At 39.7% G+C, this 15,459-nt stretch overlaps 1 protein-coding gene across 1 annotated transcript in view; it reads right to left on the reverse strand.

Moving 5' to 3' along the window:
* Positions 1 to 143: 143 nt before the first annotated feature.
* Positions 144 to 15,459, reverse strand: part of akap13 (A-kinase anchoring protein 13) — a 39,315-nt gene continuing 23,999 nt past the window's right edge. The window contains exons 26-32 of the mRNA XM_079684753.1: positions 9,791 to 9,835; positions 9,230 to 9,277; positions 8,951 to 9,145; positions 7,579 to 7,860; positions 6,877 to 6,996; positions 6,534 to 6,750; positions 144 to 5,579 (exon numbers count right to left, since the gene is read on the reverse strand). Coding sequence (XP_079540879.1) covers positions 5,521 to 5,579; positions 6,534 to 6,750; positions 6,877 to 6,996; positions 7,579 to 7,860; positions 8,951 to 9,145; positions 9,230 to 9,277; positions 9,791 to 9,835 — 966 coding nt within the window. The 3' untranslated portion in view covers positions 144 to 5,520. The remainder of the gene's footprint in view (positions 5,580 to 6,533; positions 6,751 to 6,876; positions 6,997 to 7,578; positions 7,861 to 8,950; positions 9,146 to 9,229; positions 9,278 to 9,790; positions 9,836 to 15,459) is intronic.

A 15,459-nucleotide genomic window follows, 5' to 3' on the forward strand; every position in this document is an offset into this window, starting at 1 on the left:
GAACGTTTGATTTGGACCATTTCTCAAGATATTTTCTAACTAACCCTTCAAGTTATTTATAGTTCATTCTTCTTGCGTTTTGTTAGTCTCCTTACCATGACCCTCTCCTCCCCTCTCTGTCAAAAATAACCACACAAAATGTGTAACATGACAAACAGCATAGTTATTTATTGAGAAAAAATACTGTACAGGGAGGACAGATAAATAAAGCTTTATTATTAATGAAAAAAACATCATTCAACTAAACAAAATCCACAGTTATCAGTACTTTGGAAGTTTAAATTTGTACATAAAACATATTTACAAAATGTGTTGTTTTGCCCTTTTTTATATTTGTGCATAAATTGAAAAAAAATACACTTTGTACCTTTTGTTTTTAGTACAAATACATGTCAAAAAGATCACAGTGCAAAAACTGTAATGTGAGTTTGTAAAATTCCATATACATGTTTTTTCTAGTGCACGCTGAATGATGACACTGCGGAGGAGAGAACCAGGCGTCCCAGCCTCATAAACTCTCTGATCAAACATTTATTTCCCGTGATTTAGCTTATTTTGTCTCAGGCATCGAAGGCTACAGATTGTTTATTGAGCTGTATAACTGTACAGGGGAAACAACAGCCCCACATCCCACAACTGAACTCATTAAAATGACAGATGATGAAAACCTGAAGGACGTCATTTCGCCGGATGATAAGTGTTTATTGGTGTTTAAACTAATCTCCTCCTCACAGCAGGATTCTAGCTGCTACCACATGGTGCTGTGATCTATGCTAAGAGAGCATCACCAAAATGAAAAAGATAGAAGTTTTAGTAAATGAATGAATACTGTCTTTATTTTTTAAGAAGGGGAATAGATGGGGATTATGTGCTTGTTAGTCTTTCTAAAGTTTCTGACATCTGAGGTTGTTTAATGAACAAAAATCACTAATTCGACAAATGTGACAAACACCAGGATTCTGTAGGAGAACATAATCATTCAATAGTCATAGAATGACTTGTGGCACCTCCTGGTCTAACACATAGCATGAGAAATGAAATAAATTAAACAGGGTTTAAAAAACGTCTTCGACATTTCTCTTTAAATTGGGGGAATTCTTCACCCACAATATGTCAACTACTGCGCAAAGGCTAAATCTGCAATTTTTGCATATAAAATGTTACAGTTGTTCATATTTGTATCACTGAAATTAGGAAAAAGAACCACCAGAAATGCTCCTTTAGCCTAGACCCCACAAAATGCTGCTGCTAGCTTAAAAGCTAAAGACAGACAGCAAGAAAAAACGTCTTCATGATTTAGAATGTAAACTGGTACATTTTAAAGCCATAGCTAGCTACTGAGCTCTCTATGCTTCAAACTGATATCACGTTTTCTCCAGTGGAGTCTGCTTGAAAGCTAGTTCAACAGGCCAAGGCATGGCATGACACGACTAAAAAGCATTAGCTTTAGCTTGAAAGCTAGGTTTTAGTTCAATGTCTGTCGCTTTCTTTTAGTTTTTCTTTTTAGGCAGACAATCATTTTGATCTGATGGGTTAATGCATTTCAAATATATTTTTGCGCTTGATCTTTTTAAGCAGATCTGTACGCTCGTGGACAACGTCTCAATAAGGTCCTATTGAAGCTGTGTGAAACTGGTTTTGATGTAAATCTTTAGGGAAATACAGGATTTTCTTCATGACTTTGAGCAAGTCTCTTAAGAAACATGACTGTGTGTTTGCTTCTAAAGAAGCAGACCAACTGCTGAGAGAGGGGGTATTAGAGGAGAGGAGGAAAAGGGAGAGAAGAAGGAGAAGAAGGAGAAGAGGGGAGAAAGGAAATTACAGGAAAGGAAGCGAAGAGGAGGAGGAGGAGAAGGAGGAGGAGGAGGAGGAGGACTGCATATAGAGAGTGAAAGTGAGACGGGCTCCTGCCTCTCAGTTTCAGGAGAATTGTGCTCCTCTCAGCAGAAGGATGAAATATTATTCTCCAGTCTGCTGCTTCCTATGAAATGCTTCTCTGCAGAGAATAGGAGGAGAAAATCTATTTGGTGTAAAGCTACGATATATTATTGTGGAGGAGTGTGTGTCGGTGTGTTATCAGCACCTGCAGGGCTGTACGCACTGTTTGGATTAAGAGGATTCTGGGTAGGAATTAAGAGAGCTATACTTGGTTTTAAAAGTTCAATGCAGAGGGATTATATGGAGGTTTAAAGTATCTGCTCTTGCAAAAGAAACTTAAAAAAAATATTTGTTATTATCCTCATTTAACTTATAATCTAATACATGTATGAATTGTCTTTCCAGTCAAATGTAAAACAGCCATATATTGGAACACGTCTAAAATGTGGAGTTCAAAGGAGACTTGAATGCAGATAATTAAGGATTGTTCTTTCGAAAATAAAAGCAGGGAAGTTTTACAGTAGAATAAACCTGACTATGGTATAGACTGCTCATTTTTTAAATGATGGCTGGTTGTGAAATAACAGCCAAAGAATAAAAGACCTTCAGTGAAAGAAAGGTGACTTAACTCTTCTCCCGAAGGGTGTGAAAGTAAAACAGATGAACAACAGTAAAAACTAACATGACCAATGAAAGTGGATCAGAAAACAAGAAATAAGAAATAAAGGCCTCTCTGTGCTTATAAGTGGTTAAAAGTCTCCAGTGACTACGTGACAGTCTATTGTATAATTTCCAGCAGGTAGTGACCGTCTGTCTTTAAAGAGTGGTATTGAGTTGTGTGACAGTGAGTTTGAATATTGTTCTTACATGACGTCAAGGTAAACCCGGTGATTGTCTATTATTTGAACACTTTTACAAAAGAAGGGCTGTGAAATATTTTTGTTATTTCTAATATCAAAATGTGGGAAGCTTTTTACGTTTCATAAAAACGTCTGTTGGTATTAAGTGTCTAAATAATACAACTGAAAGTATTCCTGCAGAAAATTAGCCACCTTTAGCTTAGCGAAAGTGGCGTGAAGTCATGTGACTGTGACAGAGTTATTTTATAGCCTAACATGAGCTTTTTATTTCTGGCGATTGCATTTACGCTTCAATAATCATCAAGTGGTGTTACTATGTGGAGATTATCATGCTGAAAAAGCATTAAAGTATCGTAAACGTGTTTGCCACAGATCTCATTTCCTGCAGTATTCCAATAGCCAATGGAAAAATCCCATTGACTTTCTTTTAAAGGAACCCTTGCAAAGCTGACTGCGCCATTTGGTCAAAAGTTCACCAAGGAGCTACTCAATGGATTTTGTTTTATCAACTAATGTCTCCAAAGTATGAACAAAACGTCAAGTGAAACTAATATTCAATGACAAACACCCTTAAAATGTGTAAAAAATACACAACTACAAACTCATCTACTGTAGCTGTTTTTTTCATTGAAATGTGTCTGGAATAATTCATTCTGAATGCAGAAGTTTAAAAAACGATAACATGGTATCTTCATATGATCTCAATATATGTCCTATAAAAGTCCATATATTCAATAGGAAGTCATTTTTAATGCTGTTTTTATGGGTAATGCTTATAATTCTGTCTTCTCCAAATAGTCTTTTAGTAGGGCTTTTACTACAAATAACAGTGTCATACTAATCATCGGGAAACCAATGTCCAAATGGTACACTTCTTAATAATTAACTTCAATTAAATGGACATGCAAAAATGTAAAAATATGTGAAGCATACATACAGTACGAAGCCCCTGAAGTCCTGAGAGATACTCATGTAGAGCGGAAAATAAAAAAAAGAATCTTTAAGGACTTTGAGGGGTTTGACGTAGAGACAATAAAATGTTTAATTTGAAAAGCGCTTAACAACACAAGCCAACATTCACCCGTTCACACTCACACACACACACACACACACACACACACACACACACACACACACACACACACACACACACACACACACACACACACACACACACACACACACACACACACACACACACACACACACACACACACACACACACACACACACACACACACACACACACACACACACACACACACACACAGACACACACACAGACATACTGTGATGTCAGACTTTCAAGGAGCTTCCCATTTTCCCTGTAATAAGTACCAGATTACTTAAACAATTCTGATTCAATAATTAGGAAATGGCAGAAGAAAATACTCATGTATATAAAGTGCATGTTCAAATCTTTGTATTCCTGATCCTGTTGAGCTGAAGTGATTGTCACACTGAGACGATTAAAGCTGAGCACTGATTCTTCTGCAGGGCTCACACGGAGCTAAATTCATACACCACCTATCCCACAGGAGTGATGTCTACATATTGGAGGTGATTATCTGAGAATGTACACTTTGAGCATGAGTCATCGCAGACTATATCTATATCTAGATATCAGACGTAAGGCACTATAAGCAGAGCGTGTCCCTCTGTGACTGACCTGTGATTGGTTGATTGTCTGTGGACACACTGACCTCTGCACAGTGTGGACAGTGAGCAATGAGGCGTGGCGACTGTTACTCCCTCATAACTGACAGCTTGACAGATAAAACTGGAGTTAAAGCAAATGTGGTGACACACAAATCACACTTTAGACTAAAACTTCAGCCAGTGGAACTTCACTGAAGCTGAGGAGCCGCTAGCATCACAAACATTCAGAGTTAGCATTAGCGATACTTGAAAGAAATGGCAGTCATACAGCGGTGCAGGAATAAGTCTTCAAACACGGAAATAAAGCGAATCTTAGCACTTTGTCTCAAAGTGAACGTTTTTTTTAATGTGTTAAGAAGTCTGAAATAAAGTCTGTGATTAACACCAGTTTAAGAGATGTTCACGTTTTGTTCTACGACATAAGATATGCCATTAAATACCACAATGTTTGCTAACAAGTGGCGACTTAACGTCATAAAGTCGAACGTTAGCCGCCTTTAGCTTAGCGATGCTTTTTTTACTTTTCGTGACTGCATTTACGCTTCAGAAGTGGTGGTAAAGTGGGGTTAATATGTAGAGATTATTCTGCTAAAAAAACATGTAATTATCATAAAAGTGTGTTTGCCACAGAGCTTATTTTCTGCAATAATCCAAAATCCAATGGAAAATTACCGTTAGCTATTTTTCAAGGGAGCCCTTGTGATGCTAACTTCCGTTTCTGCCTACAAAAATACATCATCCCTGCACCACTCTATGGTTGGTTCATGTTAAAGCTACATTTGAAAGCCTTGAGGCACCATGTGACTTGGTCTATCACATGACACTTTCCTATTGGTGTCGTCACATTGATCCATGGCTTTGCGTCACATCTCTGAACTGCTGGAAGCTTGTCGGGGAAATTGTTGGCACTTGTGAATGACAGTCATCGGCTCACCATCATGTCCTCTGGTGTCCCCTGGAGGAGGCCAAAACTTCTATTTACCTGGGACACACGCAAGTAAGTCAGAATGTCCATTGTGTCTGACAGGCGGACAATTTAAATCCAAAAAGAGGGATAAGGCGTCCTGTTTGCTGCGAGGCCTGCAGTGTGGCTCCTCAGGAAGGTGCATGGTGGTCCAGGTTCTCAGCAGAAGAAGATGTCTCCATCATTCTGAGGGTCCGACATCACTGTAGCGTTGCTTTCTAAAGAGAAATAAAGACACAGGTTATGATCTGGCCGAGAACATTTATAGCACAAACTCCTGTAAAAAAATGACGTGTTTCCATGTTTATGCTAAGCTAGGCTAACATAGCGTCATATAAAGTGCAGACTAAATTGTAAATACAATGGTGTCAACCTGATCCTCATCAGTGATGATAAAGTAAAGGAAACCCTAATGAAGGCGTGAAGTGAAAATAGATAAGAAGAAAATGGAACCAATTTCCAATGGAAGCTGTCCAACAGATTATATAGATTATATATATTATGTTCTTTCTCAAATAATAATTTATATTATTGAGTACTTCAGAAATTCTCTCGTTAATTATTCAATAAACAAACATTTATTTCCCATGCCCAAGTTACCAATCAGACTTGTTTATTTGAAGTGAAGCAAGATTTAATCTTAGGTTGAATACTTGATTCTGATTGCTGGTCAATTCATACATTCAGAGGTCTGCTTTTTTACGATAGCAGACCGCTGCTAAGGAAAGCAGATCATTAAGGCTAAGGCAATGTGATCAAGGGACTATGTGCAGTCATATCAATCCGCAGGAAGAAGTCCGGTCAATTTAATGCCGGCTCTGGCTTTAGTAAACACTAAAGGGAATAGCAGAAGAAGACAGAAAGGAAGTAAACCCTAAAAAGGGAACAGCAGAAGAAGACAGACAGGAAGTAAACCCTAAAGGGAACAGCAGAAGAAGACAGACAGGAAGTAAACCCTAAAGGGAACAGCAGAAGTAAACACTCATGGGAACACAGTATGGGTACCGCAGTTCTAGCTGTTGCTTCACAATAGAAAATAAAATAAATGTTCTTACAGAAAGCAAAACAATAATATTTTAATCAATAAAATCATGTTGAAATCAATGGTGTGTCATATTATTGATTTATGAAGTAAGCACTGCAGTCGTGTTATAAGCGGGAAATCATCGTACCCGTGGGAGTCAGCTCTCCTTTGCCTTTCTTCTTCCTCTTGTCTTTCTTCTCTTTAGGTTTGGTCAGCTGCAGCAGCCGGGGCAGCTGGGACTCCTTCTCTGCTCCCTGAGGCTTAGAGGAGGAGGACGAGGAGAAGGGGTTGAAGTGTTTGCCCATCCTCTTGGATCCGATGCGGAGGAAAGGTTCTTTGGCGGGGGCCGAAGATGAGAGCTCAACCTGAAGAACATCAAGAAAAAAACATTTTATTTCAGTTTTCCTAGCACTCATATTAGCAACATACTAAACTGCATCACTGGTTTATCTTCTTCTATAAAACCGTTTTAATGACGGCTTTATTTTTACCCCTTTAAGCTGTTCTGCTGCTTCTTTTGAATCTAGATCAAGAGACCAGGTGCTGTGGGACCTCATGGAGTCTTCAGAGGTGGTGGAGGGGGTCCGCTGGTACTTCTGAAGCTGCTCCGACTGTAATGGTGCATCAAGACATAAAGTCATTTACAAGACCTCTGGTCAATCTTTAACCCAGTTCTAGTAGTTGTTCTTCTACATTGATTCATGAAGCATCCTAGATCTATCTCCAGGACATCAGGATTACATGATGTGTGCCACAGTGACATAGAGAAACCTCCAACCTGCACAGCGTGGTGTACAGGTGGTGTACGGGTGCATTTGTCCAAACTGCGCATATGGACACACTCAAGGTTTTAATAGCACATGTAAGAACAATAGAACGCATATTGACAGGTCGGAACACGAGCAGTCAGGAGACCTAACTCAGATGAATGCCACTGATAATCCATCATAGCGCAGAAACTAAAGTAAGATCAGTTGGTGATCATGAATCTGTTGGTCTATATGGCGAGTTTGTTTGTGTCTGTCTGATAGTCTGTACAATTACAATGTATCCATTAAGGCTTATGATGTCACCACTACGTCACCATGTAATCATGTCCATCCCATAGGGTCTACACTTACAATTGTTCAGTTATACAGTCATGTTTTTCTGATATCAGACACATGCTCTCCTGCTTCACACTCTACTCTGACCTCTTCTCTCTGCAGGTCCTCCAGTCGCTCCGTGTCTCTCCTCAGAGCGTCCTTGTCTCTCTCCAGCCTCCTCTGCGCCTCCCTCAGCCTCTCCAGTTCTCCCTGGTACTCCTCTTTCTTCCTCTGCAGCGTCTCCGCCTCCTCGGCCAGCTCCTGGTGCCTCTTCCTGCTTTGCTCCTCCTCCGCCTGCAGCCTCTCCTCTCGCTCTGCCAGACATCTCTCCTTCATGTCCCAGGCCTTCTCTCTCTTCCTCTTCTCTTCCTGGTGTGCAGCCTGCTGCTTCTGTGGAGATATTGTTACACTGGTTATACTGGTGAGTGTAGAATCAACAAATGTGAGGTACAAAGAATCTTATAGATAAATGTGATACTATGGTTGCAGTTTTTTGCTACGGAAGGATCCTTACTGAGTAAAATGATACGGAAGTACTTAAGTTGCAGCCAGGATATGAGTTGTATGAATTCTCCAGGTGATCAGGAAGAGGCTTCAATGCTCCCTTTATTATCTCCCTATCATTGGATACACTACTAGACCATCGTTTATGAGAGGAAAGGACATAATGCTGTGTCAAAATTTAAATTCCTCGTATTGCAACATTCAAGGTGAAGCACCAACTGGACGTTCAAGGAAACAACCCGATATTGATAGACAAATGCAGATCGAGTAAGTTAAGGTGCTTATCGAGCATCGAACAACTGGCATTAATGATAACTTGCTAAAGTGCTTATGCTGCTGGATATCTTAACCTATAATAATATATCAACGTTTATTTAACAATTGAGTTATATTTTGTATTAACTAATAATCTGACCATGAAAGATAACTAAAGCTGTCAGAAAAATGTAGTGGAGCAAAAATGACAATATTGGCTTCCTAAATGTAGTGGAGTACAAGTATAATGAAAAAAAAGTTTGTACTTAAGTACTTCAGTAAATGTACTTCATTACATTCCACCAATGACGGCATAGTAAATGTCGCCAACGTGTAAGCAATGTATTTATTGCAAAAACTATTATTTATAAAAATAGTTTTATACATACAGTACATTATATGCATCATACAAATTATAATATATAATAATACTAATCTTTTTTTTTTTATTGTATTTAAACATTGGTAATTAAGTCATTTTTTCACTTTTCTCCACGTTTTTAAAGCCTGCACGAAACAACATGATAAGAATGGATGAAGTGTCTGGATATGCCTCTAGTAGTCGGACATTTTTAGTTTTCCTACGGCAGACGCGTATCAATTACATCCTCCGTAACATATTAATTACGTCGCCTATTGTAATTGCCGTTGTTTTTTCTAAAGTCCAGATGAATTCTTTCCAAAAAAATAAAGTCTTATGAAGATGGTAGTGAAAGCTTACCTGCAGGGTGGCCGCCTCCTGGCGCTGCCTCTCCAGGCTCCTGTGTTTCTCCTGCTCGATGAGGGAGGAGGGCCGGGAGGAGGAAGAGGAGGAGAGGGAGGAAGACGACGAGTGTCTGGAAGAGTTGGCCACCAGCCGCTCGTTCAGGGTCTGCCGCTGGTCCTCGATGAAGGAGTCCTGCTGCACCACCACAGCCTAGAGGGAGGACAGGAGGGTTTAGGATGGATAGGATGAAAGGGTAGAGGGAATGACCTTTGAACTGAGGGGTGTCTCTGGTACCTGGAGTGAGATCAGCAGGTCGTGGAGATGCGTCACGCTGTGCTGCACCTGCTGGAGGGACACAGAGCTCTCAGTTATTCTGTACTATGTAAATGAAACATATCTTCACATGATATTATGATGTTATGTCACAGACTAATGTAATAGGGAAAGATATTTAAGTACGAATTCTCAAAACAATGTTGCCAGCAAATGTGTTCAAAAAATCAAGTTAAGTACAAGTACCTCAAGAATGGTACCTAAGCACAGTACTTCAGTAAATGTACTTAATGTAATGTTACTTTCCAACACTTGCTGGCACGCAACATAACCACGGTCAGGAGGCGGGGCTTCTGGTGTCATAGAGACAGGGAGGAGGGGCCAACTTTGAACGATGTGTTTAAAAACTGTGAACTACTAATCCTAGCTACTGTACCTTCAAATAATACCGTATCAGAGATATATTATTATAACATATTTACTTTACGAATTGCTTCATAACTTACAGTTAAAAAGTTGAAGCAGTAAATGAGTGTTTCTATTAACCCTGCAGAGAGTGTTAGAAACAGGCAGCATTCTTACCTCAGTGTTTCTCTTCAGCATCATCTGTAGGCTGGCAGTAGCTCCCTGAGAGACACACACACACACACACACACACACACACACACACACACACACACACACACACACACACACACACACACACACACACACACACACACACACACACACAGATTACAGCAGATATAACAGCACACAGTCATACTGTAATATAATGCTAGCAGAGAGTGTGTCTAGACCAGGGGTAGCCAACGCGGTGCCCGCGGGCACTAAGTCACCCGCAGGGGGGAAATTGGTCGCCCGCGTGCATGTTCTAAAAATAGCACAAGTCACCATGGAGCTCCGTCTAAAAAAAATTATTGAATACATTTTTATTTTTAAAATGACAATATTGAATATAACATTTTAAAAGCACACATTTTGTATGTACATAATAGTGAAATGGAGATTTGGTGCGTGAAATTGAACTCTGACCCCAGATAGGTTCAGAGTTGAAGTCCACGCACCAAATCTCCGTTCCACCTTTAGCTGAGCAAGCTAGCATGAGCAGCTACGATCATGGGCCTCATCACCACACCGCAAACACACACACACACACACACACACACACACACACACACCCCCACACACACACACACACACACACACACACCCACACACACACACACACACACACACACACACACACAGCAGTGGTGAGGATCTCAGCCTGCCACTGACGTTCAACCAGAAAACATCAGCAGTTAGCTGTTAGCAGTTAGCAAACAGAGATCACAGCTCCTCATATATTTTCAGAAACTGGACAAAAGTTAAACAAGTACAAACCACAGACTGTCTGTGTCATGGCGAATACAGTCGCTGGTTTATTTATGTCCGTAGGCCGTTATTATGAGTGTGGAATGAGCATATACAACGTTAGCTTAGCCTGGTCGACCCAATCTCCATTCAGAAAACAAGCATTTTAAAAGGTTTTTCGCCTGCCGTCTTGTCTGCAGACTTGTCAAGCATTAATTCATGGTTTTTACTAAGCGGTATCAGTATGTTGTTACTTCGGCATCATTTAGAAACGTGTATTACAATTTAATCACGGTAAAATATGTTCATTTTGTTGTATTTGTAGCTCCCGAGCCAGCGCGTCTTGTTTGAATGATGCGAGTAAACACAGCTGGCAGCAGCGGTGAAACTCGAGCGATTAGAGCGAAGTCGCGTCCGGTGTGAACGCAGCATTACAACGACCCCTGATAGATCTCGCGAGAATGTGTATAAATATAGATACATTTTCATAACAAAAGAATGGGGTTGCTATAGCAATGGTAAATCATTGTTAATAATTATTGTGAGGAATCATTAACATTAACATGTGATCAGACAGTCCTTCACATAGAGTAAATTAATATGTATTCTGATTATTATTAATAATAATATTATCATTAAAGGTGAACCGTGCAATTATGTTATTCAGGAAGTTTGTATCAAACAAGTAGCCCTTCGTATTACTCAGTACCCTTGAAGTAGCCCTCGGTGACAAAAAGGTTGGTGACCCCTGGTCTAGACTGTGAGCAGCAGAGATATTGGAGCAGATATCTGCTTGGCTGAAGCGGAGTGGAAAATGACTGATGATGTGCTGACTGGAATAAAGGGTTCAGAATCAGAATACCTCCCACAGTGGAGACATTTACATTCCCATTCATTATAGAGGGTAATGTGTTGGTTTAAAGCCATAGTGGGGAGTCTTCTGTTAGATATGTTGACATTCCCTTTATACCACAACAGCTTGAGCTAACTATAGAATAGAAGAATGGGAGGGATAAAACCCTCTTTAATGCTCGCACATGCAGAGCACACAGCACAAACAGTGAAATGTGTTCTCTGCTTTTAACCCATCCTAGTACCAGGAGTCTAGTACTATGAGCAGTGGGCAGCTAGTGTACAGCACCCGGGGACTACATACCTAGCTTTCATCCTTCCTTTACAGATGTAGCACTTCATTTCAGACTCCAGCTTACAGCTTCCTGCCTACGACCTGCCTAAGACCAGTATAGAGGAATGTTAAGCCCTCCCACTATTTTCCAAGAGGGCGTTGCCAGATTTTCAATTTCAGGTTTTAACCAGGAGATGGCGCTTCCTTCACAAATACAGAAAGACAAGTTTCATGGACTTTCAGTTGTGTGTTTTTGAAGAGCATTTGAACACATCAATATTTTAGATCAACTAAAGTATATCTAATCTTGTAATTCAATAATATATAGTTTTTATATATTAAATAATCATAATAATAATGTAAATGTCTGCCGTCAGATTTCATTTAAAAAACAGATCTGATAGACATTTTGCTCAAAAGCAATTTCCCCATTTTCCCAACCGCCCCCCTGAGTCAGGAATTGACCAGTTTCTCACCCTTGATTGTGACCAAAAAAGGCTGGTATCTACTATTTATGGAAAACTTGCCTCCTTTGACCAAGCCTCTACTACATCTGTAAAAGAGTCCTGGGAGGGTGAGTTGGGTGTAGACATATCTGACAGTAAGTGGAGGGACATTCTTCGTTTGGTGCAAACCTCATCTATCTGTGCTAGGCATGGTCTAATGCAGTGTAAGGTGCTCCACAGGGCTCACTTTACCAATGCTAAACTAGCCAAAATATTTCCTCTTAGAAGCGATGCCTGTAACAGATGCAAGCAATCTCCTGCCAATCACACGCATATGTTTTGGTCATGCCCCAGCCTGAATGCATTCTGGTCTAGTATTTTCAAAACCCTTGAACAGGCCCTTAACACACCCATACCCCTTAACCCTCTAACTGCCTTGTTCGGCATCCCCCCAACACAGAACATGCCCACCACGACCCAGCGGGTCATCGCCTTCACAACCCTGCTGGCCAGGCGTTCCATTCTTCTGAAGTGGAAGCACGTTTCCCCGCCCACACATGACAGGTGGATACAGGAACTATTACAGTGTATTAATCTCGAAAAGATACGATTTTCACTTCAAGGATCCCTGACACTCTTTCATAAGACCTGGACTCCCTTACTACTGCTAATCAATGACCTGACAATCAACCCTGATGCTGATGAGTTGTGAATGAACCCGGTGGGGGGGGGAAGAGACCTTCACTTCCCCCTTTCCTTATCTCCCTAATATCTCGACCATTGCTTTGTTTGTCTTCTCCGTTTCCTCATGTAACTTGCAGTACCATTATTTCCCTGGTATTTATTTTTACTGACTAAAAACATGAAGAAGCATCTGTATTTTTATGTAATTTTCAGTTATTGGTCTTCGTATTTCATGTCATTTTTATCCCCTTTTATTTTTTTTATTATTATTTTTTTTATGTTGGTGTTTTGTAACTTTTTGATTGATGTCTTGTTTATAATGTGATCATAGCCCATAGGGGTGGGGGGGTGGGGTAACTATTTAGTCTTCCTACAGACCATCTTCTCTACGTGTGTACCTAATGTATTGCAACTGTGATGTCTGTCAAAAAGCCAATAAAAAGATTTTGAAAAAAAAAAAAAAAAAAAAAAAAATATGAGAAAGCCATAAAAAAAAAAAAAAAAAAACAGATCTGATTTTAAGACTATTTCTGCGCTCATAAAGAATGATAAGAATAAGAATAATGCGTATTGAACTGGTTTCATTAATTAGTGAGTTTATTTAACACTAGAACCACCAATCGGGTCAATTTGTGTGATGTGTGTGTGCAATGTAACTTTTTTTCAATAAAATATTAAAGTCTCCCAGTCCGTGACTTTTCCTGAAAGTGTGTTATGTAGCACCCTATGTTGTTAAAAATTGCATTCTAATAGCGGGATTTGACGGGTTTAGGTAGGCCTATACAAAAACCTCTGGCGGTTCTAGTGTTAAGGTAATTAGGTACAGTAGAAGCCCTTTTTTTTATCAGTAACGAATTTAGCAGTTGAACATAAAAGTCAACTAACTGAGGGTCACTTGCAATATCAGTGTTGTGTCTAACTGTAAGCTTAAAGCTTTCAACCCACCAGCTTTTATGGTGTTGTTACGTCACTAACTGTAAGCTTGTCACATACAGTCTATGGTCACTCAAGAGTAACCTACAGTTAATTTAGCTGCTGGAGAAGAAAGATCAGGGGGGAGGGGGGGAGAGAGCTGTGGTTGATGGGCCATTAGTTGTGTAAATACACAGCTGAGAGCTGCCGTTTCATTCAGACTGTTTAAAAAACTGTAACAACGGACTATTTTTCAAGATCAAGATCCCTCCGCTACGCTTTGGGATCCTGATCTGCCGACGAGGCTCCATTAAAATATAAATATTTTTTGTGAATTACTGAGTTTAGGCACGTTAATAACGTTTTAATGAAGTTGAATACAGTGTATTCATATTTGTCAGTGATTTCATGTCAATTGTGTGTGTGTGTGTGTGTGTGTGTGTGTGTGTGTGTGTGTGTGTGTGTGTGTGTGTGTGTGTGTGTGTGTGTGTGTGTGTGTGTGTGTGTGTAGAGGTGTGTGTGGTTAAAACACTTTCATGAAGTGAAGGAGGTTTTCCTTCTATAAAGCAGCTGTGGGCAGCAGTGAGTGTCACGGACATGAATTCATAGATCAAGGCAGACTGGTGCACACACTCTCCTGTCCTGCCAGGCGACATGCCCGTTCTAAGCCGTGTCCCTCGCTCCTCACATCCCAAGCTGCATCCCCACAAAGTGTATTATGTTGTTACATCGTTTCAGATGTTATGTTTCAGTTGTGCTCTGTCTATGTTAAAAAGCCTCAGTCACCTTAATTCATTTAATAAAAACATCTCAGATCAGTAACACTCAAAGCTAAATATGCAATACCATGTTCAGCTATGTTACTATTTATAATGTTATTGTTGTTACATCAGAAGATGTACATATTGGAATGATTTCTTAACTTACAGTAGGCTATTTTTTACAATGTGTGTTGGAAGGATTTATGAAATTACTTTGAATATTGTCATTGTTGAAGGCTTTTAGAGAAGGGTGAACTATAAGCCTGAATTACATAACATTTTATACCTAAAAACATAAAAGCCACAATAAATAAATCACAATTATTCTAGTTATTTTTACCTCCCGTGTTGCTTTCAACCCACCAGCTTTTATGGTGTTGTTACGTCACTAACTGTAAACTTGTCACATACAGTCTATGGTCACTCAGATTAACCTACTGTTAATTTAGATGCTGGAGAAGAAAGATCAGGGGGGGAGGGGGGGAGAGAGCTGTGGTTGATGGGCCATTAGTTGTGTAAATACACAGCTGAAAGCTGCCGTTTCATTCAGACTGTTTAAAAAACGGTAACAACGGACTATTTTTCTTAGCGGATGCATGTGAATTTAAATCAATACATACAACTATTTTTTAAATCAATAAAAATATTTTCTAAATCCATAAAAGCATTTCAATTAATATTGGGAGTCATCTCGTTACTTTGTTGAGAATGTGGCCATGTAATAAGCGGAATAATTTGTTTCTTAGGGGAAAATAACACCCGTCATGCAGATCAGGATCTCTCCGCTATGCTTTGGGATCCTGATTGACCGACGAAGCTCCATTAAAATATAAATATTTTTAGTGAATTACTGAGCTTAGGCACGTTAATAACGTTTTAATGAAGTTGAATACAGTATATTCATATATGTCAGTGATTTCATGTCAGTTCGGCGAACATAAACATAAATGATCGTGGTGAAGATGA

This window comes from Notothenia rossii, assembly GCF_949606895.1.
Source record: "Notothenia rossii genome assembly, chromosome: 5".
Classification (NCBI taxonomy): Eukaryota; Metazoa; Chordata; class Actinopteri; order Perciformes; family Nototheniidae; genus Notothenia; species Notothenia rossii.